The sequence below is a fragment of the Fusarium keratoplasticum genome, chromosome 10, assembly GCF_025433545.1.
Source record: "Fusarium keratoplasticum isolate Fu6.1 chromosome 10, whole genome shotgun sequence".
NCBI lineage: Eukaryota > Fungi > Ascomycota > Sordariomycetes > Hypocreales > Nectriaceae > Fusarium > Fusarium keratoplasticum.
Window position 1 is genome coordinate 660,231 of NC_070538.1, and position 24,428 is coordinate 684,658.

The window sequence follows — 24,428 nt, forward strand, 5'->3', positions numbered from 1 at the left end:
TGCATTTTTCACAATGGCGTTGATTCAGGGGAACTCATAGAACTGCACTTAATTCTAACCGAGCTGTACCATCCTCCAAAAGGCTAGGGAGGGACCCCATGTTGAGAATGTCACTCCTCCTCTACTAGACGCGCGTCTGGGACAACAGCTGAAAGTGGCTGTCAACTAGACAAGGACACGCTTCGTGGCTATTCACGCTGCTAATAAGGGTACAGGTTGGGGCGGCTGTCGCCAGATTGTTGGAGGAGCTTCTTGTTTGCCCTGACAAGCATCCATCGTAGCAACCATGCCAGAAAAACAGCGCCGATGGAAAAGGCTGCACTCGCAAGCATAGGAATGGTATACCGCGGCGCATTCGACTTTGGCCACAGATACTGGAGAGGTCAGTCTATGTGGAATTTAGACGGGAGAGAGACGACCTACTGGGCCGTAGATGGCAGAGATGGACGCAACAGTATTGACGATAGCGAGAGAGATTGCTTTCTTCTCCCTGGTCTGACCGCAAGTTGTCGATACCCAGCCCAAGATGATGCTATTCGCGGAGTAAACTCCTGTCGCGAATGTACACATGGCAAAGTACCGGGCCCCAATGTTTAGAGTTGTGCAAGCAAGCACGAATCCAAGTACTGCGACACACTTTGAAGCCGTGATGTGCCAGACTCTTTCATTAAAGTGTCCTAACATGGTTAGCTTGTTTCAAAAGCTGGTCGGGTGGCAAATATGCTGTGTTGCTGTCAACTTACCGGAGCTCGCTGCCCACGCGATGGAGATGACGCCTGACACAAGGTAAGGGGGGCACGTCAGTGCGAGCGTGACGTTCCGAGAGAACCCCAGAGTTTCGACAATAGTCGGAAAAAAGTTCTTGAAATTGCTGGCGGCCAAGTGTAGATGTTGGACGAAGATCAGAACCCAAAGGTTTGGGTCACGCAGCGCCTCGACGAGACCGGCCCAAGTGCTGGTGTTGGCCTTGAGACGGACGGTATCCTCAGCAATGCGAGAAGCTGCGAGGTTGCGTTCCTCTTGGGATAACCAGCGAGTGTTTTGGGGCTCGTCCGGTAGGATGAATATAGAAACAATAGACACGATAAAGGTGATGATCCCTTGGAGGATGAATAACCACCTCCATCCTGCGAGGCCGGCGATACCGCTCATCTTAAAAACGCCAATGGCAATGAGGCCAGCGAACGCGGTGCCACAAATATTCGCAGTAAAGAGGATAGAAATCCTCGTCGCGATTTCGTTCCTATTGTAGAACATGGACAGCATATAAAGCGCGCCGGGATAGAAAGGAGCTTCGACAACGCCGAGGAAGAAGCGGGTGAGAAGCAGCCCTTTAAAATCCTTGGCTATGGCCGTGAGGGTACTGACAACGGCCCAAAGCGCCATGAAGGATGCCATGAATATGGACGGCCGGAGTCGAGTGATGAGCATGTCTATGAGTGTTGGTCCACACTGGTCTCTGGCGTGGAGTTGAGCTCGAGTACTTACTGCTGGGTACCTGACCAAGGATGTATCCGACAAAGAGGATGGCCACCGAGGTTTGATACTGAGTCGATGTCAAGTTCAGCTCCTCTTCAAGGCCGTCGAGGCGGGCAACAGTGATTGCGTTTCGATCTAGATAGTTGAACCAGTACCTTATGCCGTTAGTTTTGCTTCCCTGTAGCTCTGCAGACGTACATGATCCAAAGAGTGGGCAAGATGATCCAGTCAAGCTTTCGCACAAGCTTGATCTCAGCCGTAGACGTCTTGGGAGCCGTAGTAGCATAGCTTCTAGTGTCTCCCTCGAGGTCGCCGTCGTCGTGCTTGAGTTCTTCATGGACGCACTGCGACTTCTCACCATCGTGAGAGACATTCTGGGCCAAGTCACGGGCGTTATCCTGGGCTTGGTGCGCCATGGTTTGGGTTGGAATAAATAAATGATAAAGTAGATTGGGAAGAGAGAGCTGAGTGAGCTGGATCTTGATTCTGAGCTGTCTTCCTTGATTCTCAAACCTTCTTATACTTATGAGAGCCCCCAGTAGCCACGTACCCCTCACCCCGGATTACCCCGGATTGTGAGAATCCTAGGCTCTGAAGAACCCCCTAGTCCATCTTAGATTGTCCCGCTTCCTACCCAACTCGTCCAAGCCAGTATCACCCACTATCCTGAACTGCCCTCGGATATCATCTTGCGTATGCCCCGGGATGCTGGGCTCAATATTCGGCCAGAGAAGTCTCGGGCGTATTCAAGATCAGTGATTGAAGTTCATCCGGAAGGAATCATCAGACAATGTCCCACGGCCAGGACTGCTCGGGTGTGGCTCCAAGTGAGCTTCATACACAGCCCCGAGTGGTTTGCAGCCAAGACTCGCCCTTGGATTAGTACATGGGCTGTCTGCCAAGTCGCCAAGCTCACAAGTTCAAGATCTCGATCCAATCAACTCTCGACCGTCACCATCCGTCACTTTCCATCAGCACATGTCGACTGAAAGTTAGATGAACTTGCTGTTGTCTCCGAAGGCCGTTGCGTGACCAGATGTGTTAGCATGACCATCGCGGGATGTAGCCAAGGAAAGACGACTGTGGATGCGGTTTTATCTAGCTTGCGTAACCAACTGGTCAACCTCTACGTGTACAAGACTATATTACGCTTACTCTGGTGTTCGAACCAGATAGATACTGGTGATGGTCTTTGCTATAGCGGTGGCTGTCCTCTGTACTGACGGAAAAGCCCAAGATCGGGTACTATTGTGAGAAAACTTATGCAAGATACATGAATACATATCCCAATAAAGCGGGAATTTAGCTTGAGGAGATAATAAATTCATGTCTTCGTCCCTTGACCAGTGTCCACTCCCACAACTTCTGACTTGGCCCCTGACCTCACGAATCCAACAAAGTAGCCCTATTATAGGATACGACTCATGCACCCCATTCATGCACCCCGCTGGCGTCGTCATGGTGGGATCGTGAAGCGCCTGTGCAAAATAAGCTTAAAAGCTGCCGAATCGAATCAGCGTGTGGGGGACCGGATGCGATCCGGACTCCAGAGATTCACGGCTAACAGTGTCGGAACGGGCTCGGAATTACATCTATCTACCAAGATCATGGCCACTGGGCTCGGCAATCACTGTGACTTGACATGCCGGCCCCTCTTGCCAGGGGGCAGGATTGCGGGGAAGTCGGCACTCCTATCTCCTGAACTATCCGGGGCTGGCCGGTTTTGCCTCCTGAGCGTCGGATATACTCAACCTGCTCCGGAGATGAAGTCATTGCAGACACAAGGAGTCAAAGGAATTCGCACATATATAAGGAGCTTATGACGTTCATGATGTTAGTGTCTTGGCCAAACACCATCATCTAAAGACCAGCCTAAAGAATCAAAACAAGTTTACACATTACAATTATGACTTCCAGCATCGTCAACACTCACGAGTACCCCTTCCACTTTGACAACCCCATCAGAACGGAGCAGAATGGGAAGCCTGGGGAGCTGAGGGGCGTCACTCTTCATCTACCCAACGTCCGTGGCAAGATTCCGTCCATCCAGGCATCTCGCATGAGGACCATGATCCTAGAGTCTTATCGTGATCCGGCAAAGATCGCTGCTCATGTGTGTACTTATGATGGTCTGACTTCGCGTCTTGCTGAAGAGGCTGGGTTCCCTTTCGTGTTCCTTGCTGGATATGCTGTTGCAAGTTCGTATGGGTATGTTCCCCCTTATCTTAGTTCAGTCCAGTGACCAGGGACTAACGAGACTTTTGTGGCAGCCTTCCGGACACCGGGTATATCGCCCTGCAGGAAGTCTGCGACAAAATCCAAGAGGCCGTCCGCCAAGTCTCAGTTCCTGTCATGGCAGACGGCGATACCGGATACGGCTCGCCCATGAACGTCAAGAGGACTGTGGAATCTTTTGCCCGTGCTGGAGCTGCCGGCATCATGATTGAGGACCAGACCTGGCCAAAGCGTAAGTCCACCTCAGCTTCTTACCTTTATCACAAATCTCTGTTCGGCTAACAACCTCTTTCTGCAGGATGCGGTCACACAAAGGGTAAGTCTGTCGTTTCCAGAGGCGAGGCTTTTGCTCGCATGAAGGCTGCCGTCGACGCCCGAGATGAAGGACTGGACATTGTCATCCAAGCGCGTACAGACTCTTACAACACCCATGGCTGGGAGGAAGCCATCTACCGCGCGAACAAGTTTCTCGAAATCGGCGTAGACCTTGTTTTTATAGAGGCGCTTCCCGATAGGGACACAATGATCCGCGCCGTTAAGGAGGTCAAGGGTCCCCTCTGCGCCAACATCATCGAGGGTGGCCTCACCGAGAACATGTCAGCCAAGGATCTTGCTGCCATCGGCATGGTCACTGTAGCCTACCCCTGGACGCTCGTGGCTTCACATTTGAGGAGCACGAGGGAGGCTCTTGAGTCACTGAAGAAGAGCTTCTCTATCGGGAAGCCCGAGCAGATTTTAAGCTACGAAGAGGTCTGCTATGGAGTCGGGTTCAACAAGTATTGGGCATTGGAGGAGAGGTATAAGTATGATGCTGATGGTCTGGTGAATGGAGGAGAAAAGTCAGGTCCGAATGGCGCGAGTGCGTAGACAGATGGTTGATGCTGGGGAGTGGCCATTTCTAAGATTAGGTTGATAGAAAGACGAATACCAAGTTAAGCTGTTAAATACTTTTTAGAAAGACGATCTAGTCATATCTAGCAAGCTAAAGTAAGCCTTCTGGATATAGGTAGTTTATCTTATTTTTCTTTATAGCATCATACTATGCTTCATAAACACTGTCTAATTAGGAGGCTGGTTGAATAAGACCTAAATGCTAACTACCTAAGTTAATATATATAGTTGTATAGTCGTATTTGAGTAATAGAAAGTTGCTTCAGGGCGTCCGAGATGGCTTCACATCTATTAGCACGCAAGGCCTACCGAGGAATTCGAGGTGGGTTAACTCTTTGTACCACGACTCTAACCGGGGATTTAACTGTTCAAACAGTGTCAGATATCGTCCGCTCCCGATGATCTGTCTGGCCATGTGTTTGCTGGGGAAGAAGGTATACGTAGCAGTCCTGAGTAACTTGATTTTGCCGATGTACTACGGAAGAATCACCTCTCGGTCATAACGAAAGCGCCTTTCAAGTGTGGGCGCGATTGGGGGTAAATATGTGGTCATCTGAATGGCCTGACAAAAAAAGTACTTGTGGAGCTCAGTAGAAGTGGCTGTTGCTGAAAATAAAGGAGGAGAGATTTCCGCCAGGTTCCCTTGCTTGCAGGTCGACATAGGTAGTTGCCACTTGAGCAGTAACCTAGCCCTGAATGTCAAATCTCTGACGACTCTATAGCTTAGCACCTTTATTCATGAGGTTCTAGATAACCACCACATGGGGCCTGATTCGAGACCTTGGTGCTGTTAAAAGCCAAACCAAGATCGCCTAAGCCGTTGGCGCAAGCAAGCTGGTCGTCCGAGTCGCAGGGGTCATATTCATTTGCAAATCTGAACAGAAAGTCTCTGGCATCATTAGAAGACAACCCAACAGTTCTTACAACTTCCTCGTCCATACTCATCTGGTGAAGATGAGTTGAGCTCCCCAAGTCTAGGTATCACCCGGTACACTCACTGTGCTCCCTCATGTACTTGACGCACACTCGAAGATTGAAACTGGGCTCGCGCTTGGCCTTGGAATTGCGCCTCGTAGGCCCGCTTCCGGGCGTCGCGTTTGCTGACAATTGATCAATGTTGGTAGAGTGGGATGCCCGGTTTGTGGGGGATGTGCCGGGAAGCGACGGGCTGAGTTCGAGTCGTGGGGGGCGGAATATTTCCGGGGTGGCCGGCGTCAACCAAGGTGTCGATAGCCATCATTCGCCTAGCTAGGCTACCTAGGTAGGTAGGCATGAGTTTGGAATGTCTTCCATGGGCAGGTTGACAGTTATGTTTGCTTCACCGTGGATGCTGTGAGCTCTTAGGAAGAGAAACAGGCAGGCTGCAATTATACACCCCCCATACTCCGCATGATAGGCATGCATTTACAGAGCGTCATTTGTTATAAAAGCATGCATCCAAGGCTAAACAGCGCCACCATTTCGCCCAGTGCAGCCTGCCAGCTTCATATCCGTGGCTTTCCGGGTGGCACTCGGCATATTGGCCAACTCCTCACTCCTTGGCGGACCTCAAATACAAAGTGTTTGTCTTGGTAGCTATTATATAAGACCAATCCCCTTCACCGTGGTGTGGGTAAACTGCATCACTCTGTGACAACAGCGGCATCGCGCATCTCATCTCACCCTGATTTCCCTCAACTCACCTTTGACTGCCGGCTTCCATCCCGTTCGCTGTCATCCCACCACCTATCATGGGCTCACTCACCGCTGAGGTATCATCCGATGCCACGACCCCTACTATCCCTCTTGGGCTGTACCTCTGGACTCGGTGAGCTCAGGTTCCTATCAAACAGGCGCCTCTTGCTGACCGCTGCTTAGAATTCGCCAGCAGGGTACAGAAAGCATCATGGGCGTTCCTGGTGACATGAACCTAGAACTGCTCGACTACATCAAGCAAGTTCCGGGCCTAAGATGGGGTGAGTTGGCCTTTACAGCTTTGTTCTTCAACTGCTTACATGTCTGATAGTTGGCAACACAAACGAGCTCAACGCAGCATACGCCGCAGATGGTTACGCTCGTGTCAAAGATTGCCCAGGCGCAAGTAAGCTTTGTTCATCCTGACAACTATATACAATACTTACAGAGGGTTTAGTCACCACCACTATGGGTGTGGGAGAGATGAGCGCCTTGAATGGTGTCGCAGGCGCCTATACCGAACAAGTCAAGGTAATCCACGTGGTGGGAACGACTCCGACTGAAGCGCAAAAGAACCGTGTCATGATCCATCATTGTCTAGGCTCAAATCCTGACCACAGAGTAAGTTTGCTTCATGTCTTAAAGATGGAAAGCCTGACGCAGTTACAGGTGTTTGACAAGATCTCCAGCCATGTCAGATGTGCGCACGCATGGATCGACGATGCAGATACTGCGACGGCTGAAATCGACGTAGGCGAATTCTCATCTGGTTGACGATATCTAACTAATGCCTTTTAGCGGGTCATCCGGGAATGCTGGATCAAGTCTCTGCCTGTGTACATCTTTGTGCCAATGGATTTTGTGCACATCCCCGTGTCTGCTCGCCGTCTGGAGCAACCAATCGACCTGACGTATTCCATCAACATCGAAAACGAAGCTATTGCTATTCAACAGATCGTCAACGCCGTCTGTCAAGCAAAAAACCCTCTTCTTCTCGTTGACGGTTTGGTATCTCGACACGGCGCGGTTGAGGAAGCGAGACAGTTGGCAAACCTCCTCAACCTCCCCGTCTTTACAGCCCCGATGGGCAAGGGTATTATTGACGAGACCTTGCCGATCTGGAGGGGTATTTACGCTGGGGATGTATCTACACCTGGCCTGAAGCAATACGTCGAGGAGAGCGACTGCATCATCAACCTCGGTCCTTTCCTGTCGGATAGCAATACTGGAGGCCACAGCAGACAGATAGGTCTTCAACAAGCTCTCATGCTTGAACCAGACAGCTGTACGGTTCGTGTACCCGATTGCAACACAGCCTGTTTCCTTGTTACTGACTAGCCTCCAGATATTCGGCCAGAAGTTCGAACAAGTCTTTCTGCGGCCTTGTAAGTCGGGTATTCTGAGTATCCGGACCATGTTACTGACGACCATCTGAAAAGTGTTGAAGAAACTCCTGTCTGCATTCAAGGGCGCAGGGATTTCCCCCGTTCCTCTACCAACCTTTCTCGAGGAGAACGCAAACGATGTCGATGGCAGCGAGATCAAGCAGTCCTGGATCTGGAAACGGATTGGCCAATTCTCCAGACCAGGCGACGTCGTAGTTGTTGAGTCAGGCACAGCACAATTCGGGTTTCCCGATGCCGTTCTACCCAACGACATCAAATATATCACACAAGTGTACTTTGGCTCCATAGGGTACTCAGTCGGCTCGTGCTTAGGCGCTGCACTGGCGCAGTCCGAGATCCAGGCTCGGGATGGCATGCCTGGCGGACGGACTATTCTGGTAGTTGGCGATGGGAGTTTGCAGCTGACTGTCCAAGAGATAGCGACTATGATCCGGCACGGATTGGCGCCTCTATTGTAAGTACTTCCCAACAAGATTTACCACAATCTAGCTAAGACAGCTGCAGACTCGTCATCAACAACAACGGCTTCACTATCGAAAGAGCCATCCACGGACCCGAAGAAGAGTACAACGACATCTCGCAGTGGCGTCATCAGCAACTCCTCGAAACATTTGGCTCCCGCAACGGCCGAGCCAACAGCTGCGAGGTCAAGACAAGGAAGGAGTTGGAGCTAGTGCTCAACTCAGCGAGCTATCTTGAGCCAAAGGAGATTCAACTGCTTGAGATTTTCATGGGGACGTATGACTACCCGTGGCGTTTGGAGAAGCAGATAGCTTTGATAAATGCGAGAAACGCAGCCAAGAAGCAGGCTTTGGTGAATGGCTCTTCTTAGAAGGCACATGGGTGCGGATCGAGTTTAGAATTAGAAGCAGATAATTCACAGCCATCTTTCCAGGCAAACACCTCATATTTTACATCCGCCCTCGTGAATATTCACTTGTTTAAAGAGGAGAAAAGTACTGATTCCGCTTCAACGTGTTAGACTTTGATGCTATTACTGAGCTTGGACATGTTTCTTTAATACTCCTAAGAAGAGAAGCATCGCCATCGACAACGACAAAGAATACTACATAGTTTGCGTTGGACTGGAGAAATCACATTCAAGAACAAATTACTAAGCTGTTGGTTGGCTTCCTCAAGGCCACAGAAAGAGTGTTTGGCGAAGCAACAAAGAAGACTGGCTTTGTTCCACCAAATTGTTGGTCGTACAAAGTGCCCAGATTGCTCACCCCATGTTTGATAGTCTGGGTACAAACTGATGAGTGTCCAAGAACGCTAGCTACTGTCTAGTCCTCGGTTCGACCTAGGGTGCATTCCCATACCCCGCGTTTGTCGAGGCTATTCGATGTCGGAATGACGTCCGAGTTCCGACGGATAGTAGCCGATGCAACGAATATCCGTAAGAACTCGGCATTTCTTTCCCCAGACCAAGCCTATTAAGGCAGAAATAGAGTTTCAGTGTGTCTACAAGTACAGCTATTATATCCAGGAGGTTTCCGCCCTGAAAAGAAAGCCTCCATTGCTGCAAGATGTTTATCCTCAGCTTTATTTCAAACCATTTGGATCTTCTCGCGGGACTTCTCGTCCTGTCTCTCCTGGCCAAGTTGGTCTACAACAGATACGGCCATGGCATCTCCCACGTCCCTGGTCCTTTCTTGGCCTCTCTCAGCGACTTGTGGAGATTGTATGTTGTATGGGGCCGGCGGCCAGACATAGACCACGTCAAGCTACACGAGCGATATGGCAAACTCGTGAGACTCGGACCCAACGTGATATCCATCTCCGATCCCAGCGCCATCCGTCAGATCTACGGCCTAGCAGCCGGCTTCAAAAAGTCCGACTTTTACACCGTCCAGCAGACACTCGCCAAGGGACGGCCTTTGTTCACACTCTTCACATCAACCGACACGAGATTCCACGCCAAGCTTAGGAGATCTGTTAGCAGTGCTTATGCCATGAGCACGCTGGTGCAGTTCGAACCATACGTGGACTCGACGACGGTAGAGCTTATTCGACAGATTGACGAGAGGTTTAAAGACAAGCAGGAGCCTTGCGATTTTGGCAAGTGGTTGCAGTTTTATGCGTTTGACGTCATTGGTGAACTCACATATTCAAAGAGGTTGGGGTTTGTTGACCGTGGTGTTGATGTTGATGGAATCATATCTAGCATCGAGTGGATGCTTGATTACGCCAGTATTGTGAGCTCTACCATGCTCTTCCGGGTGTCTACCGACTGATCGAGAGAACAGGTTGGCCAGATGCCCATCATCGACAGCTTCCTGCTCAAAAACCCAATTCGGCTGTTCCTATCCCGGCTGGGACTGATCGGTTCGACAACCCCCATGGTGACATTCGCCCGCCAGAGATTCTCTGAACGAGTCGATCTCGCAACAGGTCAAGAAAAGCCATCTTCAAGAATGGACGCCTCGTCGGCCAGACGCGACTTTCTTTCTCGGTTTCTCGAGGCACACAAGAAGGATCCCGACTTTGTCACGAGTGAACGCGTCCTCGCACTGACTGTTGCCAATATCTTTGCCGGCTCCGACACAACAGCAATCTCTTTGCGGTCGGTGTTTTACTTCCTTTTGAAGAATCCAGACGAACTAGAAAGGCTCATGGCAGAGTTGGATGAGCAAAAGAGGACTGGACAGTTCAAACGGACAGATGGGCTAGTCGACTGGGAAGAAGCTCGGGATCTGCCTGTCCTCGGTGCCGTGATAAAAGAAGCATTGCGAATCCACCCGGCGGCCGGCCTAACCCTCGAAAGAATCACACCTGCACAAGGAGTCAAGATCTCGGACAAGTTCATCCCCGGAGGCACCATCATTGGCTGCAACGCATGGACGATCCATCGCGACGCCTCGATATTCGGATCAGACCCCGACAGTTTCCGACCTCTCCGATGGCTCGAGGCGTCCTCGGATCAGCGCCGTCTGATGGATAATTGCCTCTTTAGCTTTGGGGCGGGATCGAGGACTTGTATCGGCAAGAACATTAGTTTGTTGGAGATGTACAAGTTGATACCTGCTCTGCTGATGCGGTATGAGGCAAGTAAAAGGAAGGTCTCGTCTTTTAACCAGCGGACTAACATTAAGACAGTTGGAGTTTCCAAGCGCAGACTCAGACTGGAAGCTACATAATGCGTGGTTTGTTAAGCAGAGCAACTTTTACGTCAAGTTTAAGAGTCGAGGCTATAGTGTTTAGTATCAAGACGAGTGGGGTCTATGAATAATTCTACTACTTCTACTTGTTCCGTTTCCTCAGATGCAGTTTCTAGATCATCGCCAGTCTCTATCTATTGTTACACAGTCTACCAGAAGAAAATGCCCCGGCTTTGCCAATTTCTAAGCGCCAGCAGACCGTTGTCTAAGTCAGCATCACCGCAAACAATTCCCGGCACCCGACTCAACAAGCAAACTCGAATACTGCCTATGCAAGAACCCAGCAACTCCGCCAAACGGATCGGGATCCTCCTTGGCCCCCTCGGTCCCGTCAAATGTGAGGCATCTCAACTTGAGCTTGACGACTTTTCGCTGCTCATCCAGCTCGGCCCGCAGCTCAAACAGATTGTCGACGTTCTGTGGCACTATAGGGTCTTGGCGAGGGCCGAAGCAGCCGCGCATTGTGAGGCATGTTGGGGTCTTTTCGAGAACGACAAAATGGTTTGTGAAGACTGTGCCTGCATGGTGTAAGTAAGTAATTTCTTGTGTTACGTTGATAGGGTGTTGTACCAGGCTCGTATTTGCACTTGAAGAGTTCTTCTCGAGACCACACATCGTGTTTGCACGTCTCATCCTTGAAAGATTCCAGGATTCTCCGTTGAATCGCATATGCTAGAGCTCATTAACAAACATTCATCTGATTGCCATATTTACTCACCATAACCTCCCCACATTCCCTCGGAAAACCTCTCAATCAGCTTGGTCCCACCCTGTCTCGCATCCTCCAACAAGCCATCATCCAGGCTGCCAAACGAAACCTCTCGCACGCAGGAATCAAACGAAAGCGGTTTGTTCCATGGATTAAGCTGCTTCAGCATGGGATGTCTGAATAAGGGTTCGTTTAATTCCGGTCCGAATGGCTCAAAATAGCAGTTCCGCGTCCAGAGATAAAAGCCAGTCGCGCCAGTGGCAGAGAGACCCACAGCGGTTTTGGCGACTTGGCCGAGACGACGGCGAGAGATGAAGGAGAAGCGAGACATGGTAATGAAAGCGATAATTGCACGCAAGAATTACAATCAAGAAATGAATGAAAACCGAATAAATCCAAGTGGAAAGGGGGAAGGGGGAACTTGTTCTCCTTTTAAACATTAGACGCTGATCAGCCAAGCCCACCAAAAGTGTCCAGTTTTGTCTCCACGGCGCCCTTGGCTGCGGACTTTCTCGGCAAGCCGAGCTGCGAAAATACGCATTTGGAAGAGAAAGGACGCCACTTGTCAGCCCAAGAGGCTCGAGCGTCGAGACAAGTCCTCAGATTAAGCCTCTTTTTCGTTTGCAACGTCTTTTTTGACGTGTGGGTGGGCGGGAATGGTGGTTCAGCTGAATACGAAGGAGGCTTGATGCCAAGAGCTGGGTGCTGATGGGCTGAAGTTCACCGAATCAGTGGACGTTGAGTGCACCAAGAATAGAATTCCTGCTATGGCTTCAAATTTGACAGACTGTCAGCATCCATTTCAATAATCGAATAAGCGATGCGGCTCATCGACTGTACCACTAACCCTCGCTACCCGCAAGGGAAATACTTTGTCAACGCCCTCATACCAGACCTTGCCCAAACTAAACAGAGGTCCTCGGCTTCTCATCACCCAGCTGATCTACCCCGCCATCCTGGCTCAGGATATGAGCAAGGCCAATCTCACGGTTAATCTCGTCCATACGCTCAGCATCGGCCTGGGCTGTGCCCTCGGAGCCAAAGATGAGATCCTGTAGTGTGTTAGCATGTGTCTAGCCAACAGGTTTTGTTGTGCAAACCATTTCCTCTAGAGACAGGCGCTTCGTCTCTGGAACGACGAAGTAAATAAATACGGCGCCGAGATAGGTCAGTAGACCAAAGAGGATGTAGGTGCCGTAGGTGATGCCGTCAAGCATGTCTGGTGTGACTTGACCGACACTGTGAAGCTTGTGTTAGATGAGTTAAAGTATCTCTTGAATTTGACTTACATAAAGTTGTTCCTGTTCATCGATGTTAGATACTTAATAGTGTATGAGGCATAGGAAGGAAACTTACATCCAGTTGCTCGAGGCACCAAGTGATGTGCCATAAGGGCGAGTGCTGAGAGGCCAAATCTCGGCAATGATGATCCAAGCACAAGGACCCCAGGAGTCTATATCTGGTTAGAAAGACTTCTAAGCAAGACTGATAAGTAACACTTACAGCCAAAGTGCACGACAAAGAGCCAGACCATGCAGATGGCAGCCCATCCCGCCGCTTGATGATTGTGAAAGTTGTCAATGTTTTTGGCCAGGATAACAGCAATGATGATATGGCAAGTAGCCATTCCAATGGCGCCGACGATGAGAACGGGCTTACGGCCCAGGCGATCGATCCACAAAACTGCCGGCACAGTTGCAATGAACATGGCAATACCCACAACACCTGTTGCAAGGAGGCTTGTGGTGTTCTCGCTCAGCCCCAGCTGACCGAAGATCTGGGGGGCATAGTAGAGGACCTAAATAGTGTTAGTTATAGTCTTAAAGAGCTATTTTAAAGGCAACTTTCGGCGTTAATTCCAGTCCACTGTTGGAAGAACATCGTAACGGTTGCGACAATAACACGCTTGAACATGGCACGCGACTGGAAGAGAGCCCTTATAGACACGAACTGGAGTTTGAAGATGTTTGACGCTGTCAGGGCTTGTAGATGAGGAAACCGCTCCGCAAGGCTTCGTTTTTCGAACAGGGATTGAGCTTTGATCTCGAGGAACTCGAGTTCAATGAGTTCGTGGTCAGTGGGAAGACCGCGGAGGTCGGCGAGGATCTCTCGGGCCTCGGTCTCTCTGTCGTGATGGATCAGCCAACGAGGGGAGAAGGGCATCCAGATCATCCCAATGAAGAGGATAAGAGCGGGAGCAAGCTGGAGGCAGATCGGTACCAGCCAAGCAGCATCGGACTGGGTGTCGACGTGAGTGCCACCGATATAGTTGCAGCCACTACTCTCGTTAGTCTTGGCCTCGGGATACCACAGGAGAAGAGGACGAACTAGTCAATCCAGAAACTGATCATAATGCCAAAGGTGATGGCTAGTTGCTGTAGAGCTACAAGGGCACCTCGTACTTCACTGTTGAGCAAAGAGTTAGCCAACATAGTTCTTTGAGCAAGGATGGCTTCTTTTGGAGACATCACTGAGAACCCACAAAACCTCTTTGAGTAACGCAGCGATTATAGGCGAGGAGGCGAAATCGGGGGCTCGGACTTACGGAGGAGCACATTCAGAGTTGTAAAGAGGGACGATGGTCGACAGACTACCAACTCCCATACCACTGGACAGTCTGTTAGCAGTGGAACCAAGCTCACTTCGAGGGCTTCATACGTGATAAAACGGCCTGCGAGGATAGAGTCATGGCCAGCTTCAACTGCCGTAGCTTGGATGATAACACCCAGCATAAAGACAGTTGTGGCAATCAGAATACCGTACTTTCGGGAGCACAGCTCAGCAATGGCTCCAGAAAGAACAGCACCAAGCCAAGCACCAAGCTCAAGAATGGCCGTGAGCCAGCCTTTCTTGGTCGTGTTCTCAACGTAGTCGCCCATATCTGCAGCAGGTCAGGGGTTGTGGTTCGCCGAGAATCGGGGTGAGAGACACGTACGCCTTCCAAACGACGCCATGGTCAGGATACCCGAAAACATTCCCTGGTTGTAGCCGTAAAGAATACCGCCAATGCACGCAAAGGCTGCAATTCGAAAGACTTTGAAGTTCTTGATGAGAGCTCGGGCACCGCTGGCGCCCATGAGGGCCTGACGTCGCTGGAGGGCCACATCGTAGGCGGTCGTAGCCTTGGCTGCGCCCATCTTGGATGCTTGAAGTGATGGCTGAGGTTGCTCGTCAATTGATGTAAGGGAAGCTTGACAAATTCAGGCAGAGTCCCAGATAAAGAGTCCCCGGACGTCATGCATTATATGCACGAAGCATCATGACCGGGATGTACACGCGGCACCGTTTAAACGGCAGTTAACAAGGCTTCCCTACGACCGCATGTAGGATCCGGTTGCATCCAACTCTCAATTCAGGCTCAATACAAATGCCAACGTCCGCTCCAATCAAGCTTTGTGAAAGAGTAGCATCAGACGGTTCGGCACCGAGCGTCGACCGCCGATCTCAGGCGGAGACGAACAACCTCCATGGGGCCCCCGCACAGGGAGACGTCGATCAGCTCAGGTCAGCATAGCCGGATCCCCAGGTGATCAGGGTGTATTTATCCGCTGTTGGATGGTTACTGGGGTGTCTTTTCCGTGGATGTAACCGAACCCATGCTCTGACGTTACATTGGGGTCGAAGCTTCGGGGAAACGCAAGTATGCATCCTCTGGACAAGTCAAAATGCTGAGAATGCAGATGCCTAAATGCTTGATCCTTGGGGAAATCGAACTGCAAGTTGACTGGTAAAGTCAGCAGTCATGTAGGCTTACCTTTGGGTCTGGGCTTGGCAGGTGAGGAGTTTGAGATTGCAGGTAAACTCTGAGATGTTGACAAACCATGGGATATCTGAAGATTTTCTCCCATATCATGTTACTCTTGAATCAAGGAATTTCTATTAGAACTCTATCGCCAGCACTTGGGTGAATGTCAACATCAAGTTGGGCGATGGTGTCTATCCTGACTAGTGAGATAGTCTAGGAGGCAGGTACTCCTTGAGCTTTTCAATCCCCGGTACGACAGGCCCTTGGGAAGATTCTAGTCCTGCGATCGCATGTCCATATCCAAACTCAAGGAGTTGATCTGTTGTGTTGCTTAGCCTTTGATTGTAGACCATATCGCGGTCCCTGTTGGGCTCGTGCTAGCCGTGCCTTCAAGCCAAGGCTCTCAGTGTTTCTTTCTCTCGGTAGCTTCCCATTCGTTCGTTTCCTTGTTTAATGGTCGGAGCAGCTTTCGGTCGCCTTTGGTACCGCTGGCCTTCGTTTGGGCCCTTATCGTTAGTCCACGATGGACACGGGAGGATGAGTTTCGGTGACGGAGGAGCGTTCGGAGACTTGAAAAGGCGCCCTAATCAACAGCAGCATGATAAATAGAATATCAACCTCTGTTTCGGCCGGTCGGGGATTGTTCGGGGTCGTAACGCAGCATCTCGGTTCTCGTGTCGATGTCGGCCGAGAGATGGCCCGAAACCAACAGTCGGTTGCGACTTTGCAGGGACAAGCCCCGAATCGGCCCTATTTCCCCAGCCTGGGTGCCATGTCTGTCACGGGATGAATCTGCTGATTCTGGGCGTTTATAAACCGGGATGAAGTATGGAGTAGCTAAAGCCAAAGCTGAGCCTGGTTAATATTGGGGAGAAGAGGAGTTTAAACAACGTACATCAAAGAAGGGGTAATCCCTTTGCTTGGTTGACCGAGGCAAGAATATCAAATTCGGGGAAGCTCGAGCCGATGTCACTTATCTTCGAGTCAGTAATACTCTGCGATGCTTGAAGCCAGATCAACACACCTATCACTCCCCGATATCACTCCCCGAGGGCTCGTAAGCGGTTGTCCCGCCTAAGATTCACTCTCTTTTGGTTTGTACGTTGGAAGGAGACCCGCTGGCGGGTGGAGGTATCTTTCGTGGACTGGCGACTCGCGTGTGATTAGTGTCAAGGCTAGCCACCAGACATCGCGTACACAGATGCTGTTCTCTCTTTTTACGAACGTGGAATCTCGGGTATGTTCGACTTTGTCGTTCCGAACTGTTGCGCTGTCAGCAATCGACTCCTGGCTGGTTTATCATGCTGCACCTAAAGACCACATTGAGCAAGGCCTCCATGAATCTTTGGGAATGTCTTTCACATAGGAGATAGGGAGCAAAGTGTGACCAGTCGTATCAAGGCAAGATTGAAAAGAAGGAACGGTAAGGGGGGAAGATCAGCCGCTGTCGTGATACCGAGATTTGGGGCGACATTTCGAGACCTGTGTTGTTTACAGGAGCAAACAAGAGATCAAAGAAAATTTCCATTTGAGAAACGAGAGCCGCAAACGTACCCACCATTCCCCGAATCGAACCGCATGACGGAAAGTGCATACCTCACCCCTGACTGTCGAAAAACTCGAATATCTGTTTGTGGGAGAATCCTGAACTTCGGCATCTCGACCTTCACCTGCCCAAAGATGCAGACCTCATCCCGCGGCCGTGACTTGGAGGCCTCAAAATCGTGAATGACGATGTACAGAACTCGAATGTTCGAAAAGCGAAGGTGTCGGCTCTGGAAAGCAGAGTCGCCAGTCTTGGGCCAAGGAGAGCCGCCCTTTTCTTTGCCGTTTCAACCACCTGTTTCTTCATCCGGTCGTAGCGAGGAGATGACATAGCCGTCGGTCATGAGTGTCATTCTCGGAATACGGATGGTTCTGGCTGGTTCAGTGGGAATCTCGGCTTGCTAGGATTCGGGGCTAGAGGGTCTGCCTACCTAAGGAAGTGAGCTCGATGGTCAAGTTTGGCGCCAATGAATACCCCTTGGTGACCACGCTGGGGATCACGAGAAGATGAATCAAACCAAACATGTGTTGGTCATCCAAAAAGTCAAGCAAGAATGCAAGTATCATCCATGTCCCATCTCGAGGAGGCTCACCGCCGGCAGTGCTCCATCACCTACACACCACTTCACAACAGACGAAAATAAGCCAAGGTTTTGTCTAGACCACTTGAGCTATTAACTTTCAAATAATCAAAAAGAAATATGGCTAGACACTGGGACACTAAATACTTAGCAATATAAGAAAAGATAACCAAAAGAACAAAGACTTCATAGTGGTTGATCCTAAGTTAGAAAAATCAGTCATTATGAACATAGACGTTGCAAGGTATTATTTAACTTGCTTCGTCTTGGCACATTGACATCAAGTAGCATCACGTAAAATCAAGTATCCCTCAAAACATCACTTTATTATCTGGTCTTGTCCCTACTTAACCACCAAAGCCAACCACCCCCTCTCGTCCATCCTAACCACGCATGAAGTTGCGGCAGTCCATGCACACACTGAGGCCGCAGCCTCGGCACACCATCTGGAAACGCCCCAAGTAGACGCCGCACCTGTTACAGGAGCCTGCCCCCTTTCGAGTATCCCACTCGAAATGGGGGCAGCCCGAACCGCTGAGAGCGGGACGGGGGCCGGGGCGGCTGGGTCGCCAGGGGGCAGCGCTGCTGGTGGTGGTGGTGCCACAAGGGCACACGGCTAAGACAAATGTTAGCTTCAGAGTACAAGAGAGATTAGACATGGAAACAACTTACCCTCGTGCTGGCCAAGGAAACGTCTGCAGCGCTGGCACTGCTTCCGCCCTTCCCGGCGACCGTCCCTCACCGTCTGCTGCTTCGGCCGGTCTTCCTATGGACCGACCTTAGCAGCAGGCGGCAAGGTCCGAGCCGCGCGGTTTGCCCTCTCCGACAACGGCAAGCCAAGCTTCTTCTCCATGAACGCCTTGAGGACGTCCTTGTCGAACATGGTCGAGTTGACGTCGACCGGCACTGGCTTGCCGCAGCAGAGAGGCGGGAAGGGGGACGAGTCTCCGCCAACAGAAGACTCGACGATCCGGCCAAGACACTGGGGGCAGTAGTAGTGGCCGCACGGGCTAAGAACGACAGACTCTTGGCAGTCGTTTCCGCAGGAGTGGCAGTAGACGTTCTCCTTGTCAGGATCAGTCTCTGCGCTGGCGCCACGGGGTCGGGCATTGTCTTCAGGTCGAGGGTTGGCGGATGACTCAAAGCGAGAAGACGAAGGCTGAGGGCGAAAGAGAGTGGTCTCAGGGCTGGGGGAAGTAGAAGGCTGAGAACGAAGAAGTTGAGAAGAAGAGGTCTTAGGTCGAAGAACAGTGCCGCTAGAACGAACAGAGGTCTCGGTACAAGAAGATTCCGGACGAGAAGGCTGAGAATAGGTAGAAGACGTCTCGGAATGAATAGAAAAGGTCTCAGGTCGACGAAGAGAGCTGTCAGGGCAAAAAGACTGAGTGTGGCGAGAAAATGTTCCCGGTCGAAGAAAACCAGAAGGCCGAGAATGAAGAGAAGCGGTCTCGGGGCGAGAAGTCTGGGAAGGAATAGAAGACGATCCAGAGTTAAGAAGGCCAGAGGAGACAGAACGAAGAGAGTTGACAGGAAGAGAAGGCTGAGGACGAACAGGGCGAGTCCGCTGAGCTTGAAGGGAAGAAGTTTCGGAGAGGCGAGAATCAGAAGCCATGGGACGAAGAGAAGAATCCTCAGGCTGAGTTCCAGGACGGAAGGTGACTGTGTTCTCAAACGAAATCAGATCTTCCTCGTCGTTGTCTTCATGGATAACAACAGGCTGAGAGCGTCGAGCAGAAGCACCAACGACTTGAGTAAGGCCACAGACAGTACGGCGGCGGTCGTTAGCTTCCACGGGGAGGTTGGAGAGGGGATCACGACGGCGAGCTTCGGCCGCGATGCGATGGGCTTCTCCTAGGTTGAGGATCCTGGAGGGTTTCTTGTCGCGAGGGAGGTTCTTGGTAGTTCTCTGCAGATAGGAGATGAATTTCTCGTCACGGGAGAGATTATTGTAGATGTCTTTGTGAAACAGGGTTAGCTGGTGCTTCTCTTGGGGTCTTGAGGGTTTGGGACTAGTGTTTACCTGAGAGGCGAGCAAGAGAAGGCTTGGGCTTCCGGTCAAAGGCCTTTCCATCATCATGATAGAGATCACCTTCGTCCTCTTTGTCAAACAGAGTTAGCCAGTACTTCTTTGAACGGGTACGAGGTGGTGCTTACCTGTCAAGGGCGCAGGAACGGGAGCAACAGCAGGGGCAGGACAAGCCTTGGGCTGGCGGTTGATGGTCACCTCGTCGTTACGACAGAGATCGCCACCGTCGGCTATGTGAAACAGAGTTAGCTGGTGTTTGTCTTGAGGGTTGGGGGTGGTGTTTACCTCTCACGGGCGCAGGAGCAGCAGTGGCGACAGGGGCAGGAGAAGCCTTGGGCCGCCGGTGGATGGTGACGCCGTCATCCCGGTAGAGATCATCGTCATCTTCTTCGTGGTCATCGTCTCCTTTGTGTGACAAGGTTAGCTGGGGTGTCTCTCGTGGATTTAGAGGTGTTGTTTACCTGTGACGGGCGCAGGAGAAGGCTTGGCAGCATTGCCAGCAGCGTCAACAACGAGCCCTTTCTCGCCGGCAGTCTCTTGAGAAGGTTGACCGACGACAGAAGGACCGAGAGTATCCTGATAGAGATCACGAAGGCGATCTGTGTGAGTAGAAGTGTCCGAGGGCAAAGCGGTGCTCTCCTCAGGAGCAGCCCGATCAGCAAGCACCTCGGCAGAAGCACGCTGACGCCTCTTCTCCTTCAAAGCATCATCCACTTCAAGCTCCTCGATCAGCAGCTTGATTGCCAGCTGGTGAGACAAACTCTCCTCGTCATCCATGGTTGCTGTTGTGTTGTGCTTAGTCGTACCGTGAATGCGCGAGGAAGAAAGGCGTGGGAGGGGGGGAAGGAAAAGGTGTGGGTGCAGGAGAATGAAAAACAAAATGGATGGGAGGGGGTGTGTGTGAATCACTGGGCTTGCTGCAGTTGACTTGGGAGGGGAATTTGCCAGTTGACTTGGCAGTGTTTGCAAGTGTCAAACGAGGGTGAGGCATTGTAGTCATTATGTCTAGACGAAAGGAATTAATGGTCAGCATCTAACTTTGAAACTGAATTTTTTTCATCGCAACTTGAAATGATAGAGAAAAAGAAATAGAGATTAAAATATTAGATGTTTGAATTTTTCTATTATTCTAGCTATTGAGCCTGTTGCAGCTTGTTTGAATGCTACGGTTGCGTCGACAGCAACCAAGTCGATCTGCAGCCCCCCGTATCGATGCCTATCCGCGGTTAGATACAGTAGCACAGAGCCCATTTACAGCACAAGCAGACTTGTAGAATCATCGAGAATCCAATCACAGAGAATTCGACTAAGTAAAAGCCCGATGCATTTGCATTCTTGGTCATCTAGTAATACAGAACAAAAAACGACAAAATACCTCCCCGAACCCAACCCCCCAAACCAACCGTCCTGAAAGACATTTTCTCGTTAAAAAGACATACCCAAAGGTAGATTCGATGCACAGAGGCAGAGTGGAAAGGTTTGTTATCCCTCAAGTCCTGGTCTGTTGCGTTGCTTTTCCTTCCCTTGCGCCGTTATCCTCCCATCCACGAGCTGACCTCTTTGCGTGTGCTAGGTCATCATCGTCTTCAAGGCCATTCCGAGCGTCACCACCGAGTGGTCTTCTCCCTGTACCCCCGGGGGCTTCTTGTCGACGCCCATGAGCCCGTACACTGCGATCTGCGCCGACCGGACCGAGTACTCCATCGTAAACGTCACCTCGCGGTCGATCTCGACGAACTGGCCCATCAGACCCAGGTTCTGGCTTCCCTTGGGGATCACGTCTGGTCTGTCTCCCTTCTTGCGCGTCAGGAAGGGACTACCGATGAGCGGCATGAGGCAGGGGATAGTGATGGATCGCTCGAGAGTTGGGTGTAGAGGGAACGCCATTAGGTGAAGCAGCTCTGTCAGGATCTCGGCACCCGTACATTCGAGCATGGGCTTCTTTACATGTCGGCCTGCTTGGTCGGGGAAGAGGCCGTACCCCCAGAACACAAAGACGTCATCGGGTTGGTCCTTGATGTGCGGCTGTTGGGGGATCGTGAGCGACAGCATCCACGGACAGTCTCGGAAGGTGATCAGAGGCACAGCACCGGTGAGAGTCCCCGTCCAGGAGCGGAGGTGCTCGAAGAAGGCCGGATCGCGGAGGGTGACGGTGAAGGAGAGCCAGGTTGACTTGGACGGTCGGTCGAAGAAGGCCTCGGGGTTGCCAAATGTCTCCGGGCGATCCATCGCCAGCCTGTCCCAGAAGGTCCACGAGGGATCTAGCTCGTGAGGAGCAGAGTCGCGAAGTTCCATTGTTGGGGGAGGCTTGCTATTTGAGCCGTAGCCCATACCCGAGGTGAGTGAGCCCAGCGTCATGAGGACGAGATCCGAAGGACCCAGGGCGAGATCGACGTGCTTATTGTCTTGGTAAGTCTTGAGCCCAGTCACTCTGAACTCGGGACCGATGTCCTCAATGTCCAGTCCGCTGACCTGAATGCCTGACGATGTTAGTCCCTCCTACCACTCGAACCGAGATCCCGAACTCACCATGACGAAACTCGACGTCCATCGCCTTGAGATACTGCGTCAATGGCTTAATAATAGCCTCAAAGTCCTCCTCCGGAGCCTGCTCTACCCCCGACAACGTCCCCATGTTAGGAAACTCGTGCAAGAAGCGATGCAGACACCTCCTGAACTCGACGGCGCTGCACCAAGGATGAAACCGATTGAGCGACGACCACAGATCCCAGAAGTTAGTCTCAAAGAAGTCGGGCTCGAATAGGGCCTGGATCTCGAGCCCCTCGAGCTCCTTCTCCGTCTCGAGCACTACCCTCATCAGGTCGCACTGGTTCTTGACACTCAGACCCATGGTGCTCACGTCGACAGCCTCCGGCTTCTCGACGCCGTACTTGTCCATCACCTGCCTCACCAATCTCGTACCCGATGCGCCCAACTTTCTCCTCGCTTGATTGAACCGGTTCAGCTTGTCGGCAAGCGTTTCGCCCTCAGTGTCGGAGGGAACCTTCTCCAGCATGCCGTACAGACAGCGATACGTGAGACTCATCTTCCTGATGGCCGACACACGATACCCAGTCTCCCATGACGGCTTGGAAAAAGTAGCCATCGATCCTCCCGCCTTGGATGACGCCTCGAGAATGTGAATATGATCTCCTGGGACGTGAGCATCGTCAATCAGAAAGACGGCGGCAGCCAGCGACGCTATCCCGCCGCCGACAAGCCACACATGAGGGCTGGGTCCATTGATGATCTCGGGGCTGCTGCCGAGACTGGCGACATTGTTCCCGTTGCTGTTGTCCATGTCACCTGGTGTCGCCGAGCCAGGTGTACCCGTTGTCACCGCAGGATCCTCCATCTTCTCCCCGTGGTTCGTTTCGTGCCCAGGCTCTCGGTCTAACCGAGAAGGATGCTGATCGTCAGCTTTGCGACCCTTGGCGAGTTGGTGAATATGCACGTATTTGAGCCTCTCTCCCCTCTTGAACAATTCGTCGATATCGTGAAAAGATGCCCAGTCGCAAAAGAGAAGAAAAATATCACGAGAGATGGGAAAATTTATGACTGGCCGGTTCGTCTCCCCTCACCCAAAAAGACCACACAGAGCACAAACCTCCCCCCATCAGAGCTTGTCCCCGGTCGAATTTCAAGGGGAGAAACAAGCGGGCGACCAATGGGGACGCCTGTCATCACACGCATGTCTCCCCAAGCGTTGTTCCAACACCCCAGCCTCGGCGAGACCGGTTCAGAGTCTGGCGTCATTTCCGCCCACCTAACTCGTTTGTCTCAATTTTGACTTTCTCTGGCTATTCCTTATCTCTACTAAACTCGACTGTGGCCTTTGAACCGACAGAAAAATTGCAAAGACCCAGAGGGGAGCAATCGTACGATGTTGGACAGCAGACAGCTTGGCGTGGCACCGGGTGGACCGCCCGTCCATCGGAAGCGGGCCGCTGCGTAGGTTGCGGAGGGCCGAGGCATGAAGCTCCGGAGCTGTTTGATCGGTGTTGTGCATTGCTTCTTGATCGTACAGACGAGGACTCGCAGTGAGAGAGACAAACTGCAGAGACGCATCTCGTAGACGTACAGATAGCCGTCTTGCTTGCCTCCCTTTGCTACCAATCTCTACGCCTCGTCACGAAATCTCTTCACTTGCCAACGCAATGGGCCAATGCGCATAGGCCTCGACCTGGCCTGCGGTGTGCCGCCGAGTTAGCGGGGCCCTCAATGGAAGGCCTCTCTTATCAAGGTAGAAAGATTGGGCAAAGGACAAGCTGCATCCATCCACAAATGCACTCATCAGGCTGCTCTTTCATCTGAGACCAGACCCTTTGCTAACCGCCCAATATCAACAGTTGTAATGCTCCATCGAGGACAACTCGAGAGTCTAGAATGATATGATGCCCCGTCACACCGGTCCTCAGGGTCCTTGACGGCCCCGCAAAGTGCTATCCGGAGGGTGGACCTCCAACGGCTGGGTCAGGGTTCCTCGAAGGAGCAGAGCGTGAGATGGGGATTTCTTGCATCATGACAGCATGGGAAAGTTGAACCTCTCAAATCAGCATCATGGAAGAGGAAAAAAGCACGGTCGTCAACCTTTTTTCCCTAGATCCGGGTGGTTTGCCGGTCACTTGTCTCAATGTCATATCATCACCCGAGCCGTGGATTGCCGGCATACGGAACGGATGGATGCGCTGCTTGTTTCAAGAAGCCGCATTGTGCTCGCCTATTACTGCTGCTGCATGTTTGCGATACCACCTCGCGGGTATTGTTTCATATTCCACCTGCGGGAATCACGCATGCTCCAGAGGGCATTCAAAACGTGGCCGCCAGGGTCTTACGGAGGCAGCCGGATTCCGAGCGGTTTTGCTGACGGGAATAAAGTCTATGATGGAGACTCGCCAAGAGAGGTCACCGTGAGAGCTTCACCGAGGAGGGTCTTGGGGCGGTCAATTGTTTACACGAAGAAACACCTAGCAGGC

General features: G+C 51.6%; 8 protein-coding genes across 8 annotated transcripts; 3 read left to right on the forward strand and 5 right to left on the reverse strand.

Moving 5' to 3' along the window:
* Positions 1 to 200: 200 nt before the first annotated feature.
* Positions 201 to 1,895, reverse strand: NCS57_01206500 (MFS domain-containing protein; the record flags this gene model as incomplete). Its single annotated transcript, XM_053061747.1, has 5 exons — positions 201 to 374; positions 424 to 677; positions 744 to 1,433; positions 1,489 to 1,634; positions 1,678 to 1,895. 5 exons carry the CDS (start codon positions 1,893 to 1,895, stop codon positions 201 to 203), a joined length of 1,482 nt encoding a protein of 493 aa, XP_052908275.1.
* Positions 1,896 to 3,385: 1,490 nt separating this feature from the next.
* On the forward strand, positions 3,386 to 4,581 carry NCS57_01206600 (uncharacterized protein; the record flags this gene model as incomplete). Its single annotated transcript, XM_053061748.1, has 3 exons — positions 3,386 to 3,687; positions 3,750 to 3,946; positions 4,013 to 4,581. The coding sequence occupies 3 exons, from the start codon at positions 3,386 to 3,388 to the stop codon at positions 4,579 to 4,581; spliced, it is 1,068 nt and encodes a 355-aa protein (XP_052908276.1).
* A 1,754-nt stretch (positions 4,582 to 6,335) lies between these two features.
* Positions 6,336 to 8,517, forward strand: NCS57_01206700 (Pyruvate decarboxylase; the record flags this gene model as incomplete). Its single annotated transcript, XM_053061749.1, has 9 exons — positions 6,336 to 6,412; positions 6,463 to 6,560; positions 6,611 to 6,685; positions 6,737 to 6,900; positions 6,949 to 7,029; positions 7,078 to 7,569; positions 7,625 to 7,664; positions 7,719 to 8,139; positions 8,190 to 8,517. The coding sequence occupies 9 exons, from the start codon at positions 6,336 to 6,338 to the stop codon at positions 8,515 to 8,517; spliced, it is 1,776 nt and encodes a 591-aa protein (XP_052908277.1).
* Positions 8,518 to 9,214: 697 nt separating this feature from the next.
* NCS57_01206800 (uncharacterized protein) lies at positions 9,215 to 10,889 on the forward strand (the record flags this gene model as incomplete). Its single annotated transcript, XM_053061750.1, has 3 exons — positions 9,215 to 9,883; positions 9,935 to 10,732; positions 10,785 to 10,889. The coding sequence occupies 3 exons, from the start codon at positions 9,215 to 9,217 to the stop codon at positions 10,887 to 10,889; spliced, it is 1,572 nt and encodes a 523-aa protein (XP_052908278.1).
* Positions 10,890 to 11,062: 173 nt separating this feature from the next.
* On the reverse strand, positions 11,063 to 11,910 carry NCS57_01206900 (uncharacterized protein; the record flags this gene model as incomplete). Its single annotated transcript, XM_053061751.1, has 3 exons — positions 11,565 to 11,910; positions 11,417 to 11,518; positions 11,063 to 11,364 (listed from the first exon to the last, which is right to left on the reverse strand). The coding sequence occupies exons 1-3, from the start codon at positions 11,884 to 11,886 to the stop codon at positions 11,063 to 11,065; spliced, it is 726 nt and encodes a 241-aa protein (XP_052908279.1). The 5' UTR covers positions 11,887 to 11,910.
* A 550-nt stretch (positions 11,911 to 12,460) lies between these two features.
* On the reverse strand, positions 12,461 to 14,692 carry NCS57_01207000 (uncharacterized protein; the record flags this gene model as incomplete). The annotated part of the gene is made up of 10 exons (XM_053061752.1): positions 12,461 to 12,607; positions 12,656 to 12,794; positions 12,845 to 12,856; positions 12,912 to 13,008; positions 13,059 to 13,353; positions 13,443 to 13,833; positions 13,884 to 13,961; positions 14,101 to 14,163; positions 14,214 to 14,436; positions 14,491 to 14,692. 10 exons carry the CDS (start codon positions 14,690 to 14,692, stop codon positions 12,461 to 12,463), a joined length of 1,647 nt encoding a protein of 548 aa, XP_052908280.1.
* Positions 14,693 to 18,192: 3,500 nt separating this feature from the next.
* Positions 18,193 to 20,229, reverse strand: NCS57_01207100 (uncharacterized protein; the record flags this gene model as incomplete). Its single annotated transcript, XM_053061753.1, has 5 exons — positions 18,193 to 19,382; positions 19,447 to 19,524; positions 19,581 to 19,682; positions 19,738 to 19,857; positions 19,914 to 20,229. 5 exons carry the CDS (start codon positions 20,227 to 20,229, stop codon positions 18,193 to 18,195), a joined length of 1,806 nt encoding a protein of 601 aa, XP_052908281.1.
* A 792-nt stretch (positions 20,230 to 21,021) lies between these two features.
* Positions 21,022 to 23,026, reverse strand: NCS57_01207200 (uncharacterized protein; the record flags this gene model as incomplete). Its single annotated transcript, XM_053061754.1, has 2 exons — positions 21,982 to 23,026; positions 21,022 to 21,932 (listed from the first exon to the last, which is right to left on the reverse strand). The coding sequence occupies exons 1-2, from the start codon at positions 22,805 to 22,807 to the stop codon at positions 21,022 to 21,024; spliced, it is 1,737 nt and encodes a 578-aa protein (XP_052908282.1). The 5' UTR covers positions 22,808 to 23,026.
* Between the last annotated feature and the right edge of the window lie 1,402 nt (positions 23,027 to 24,428).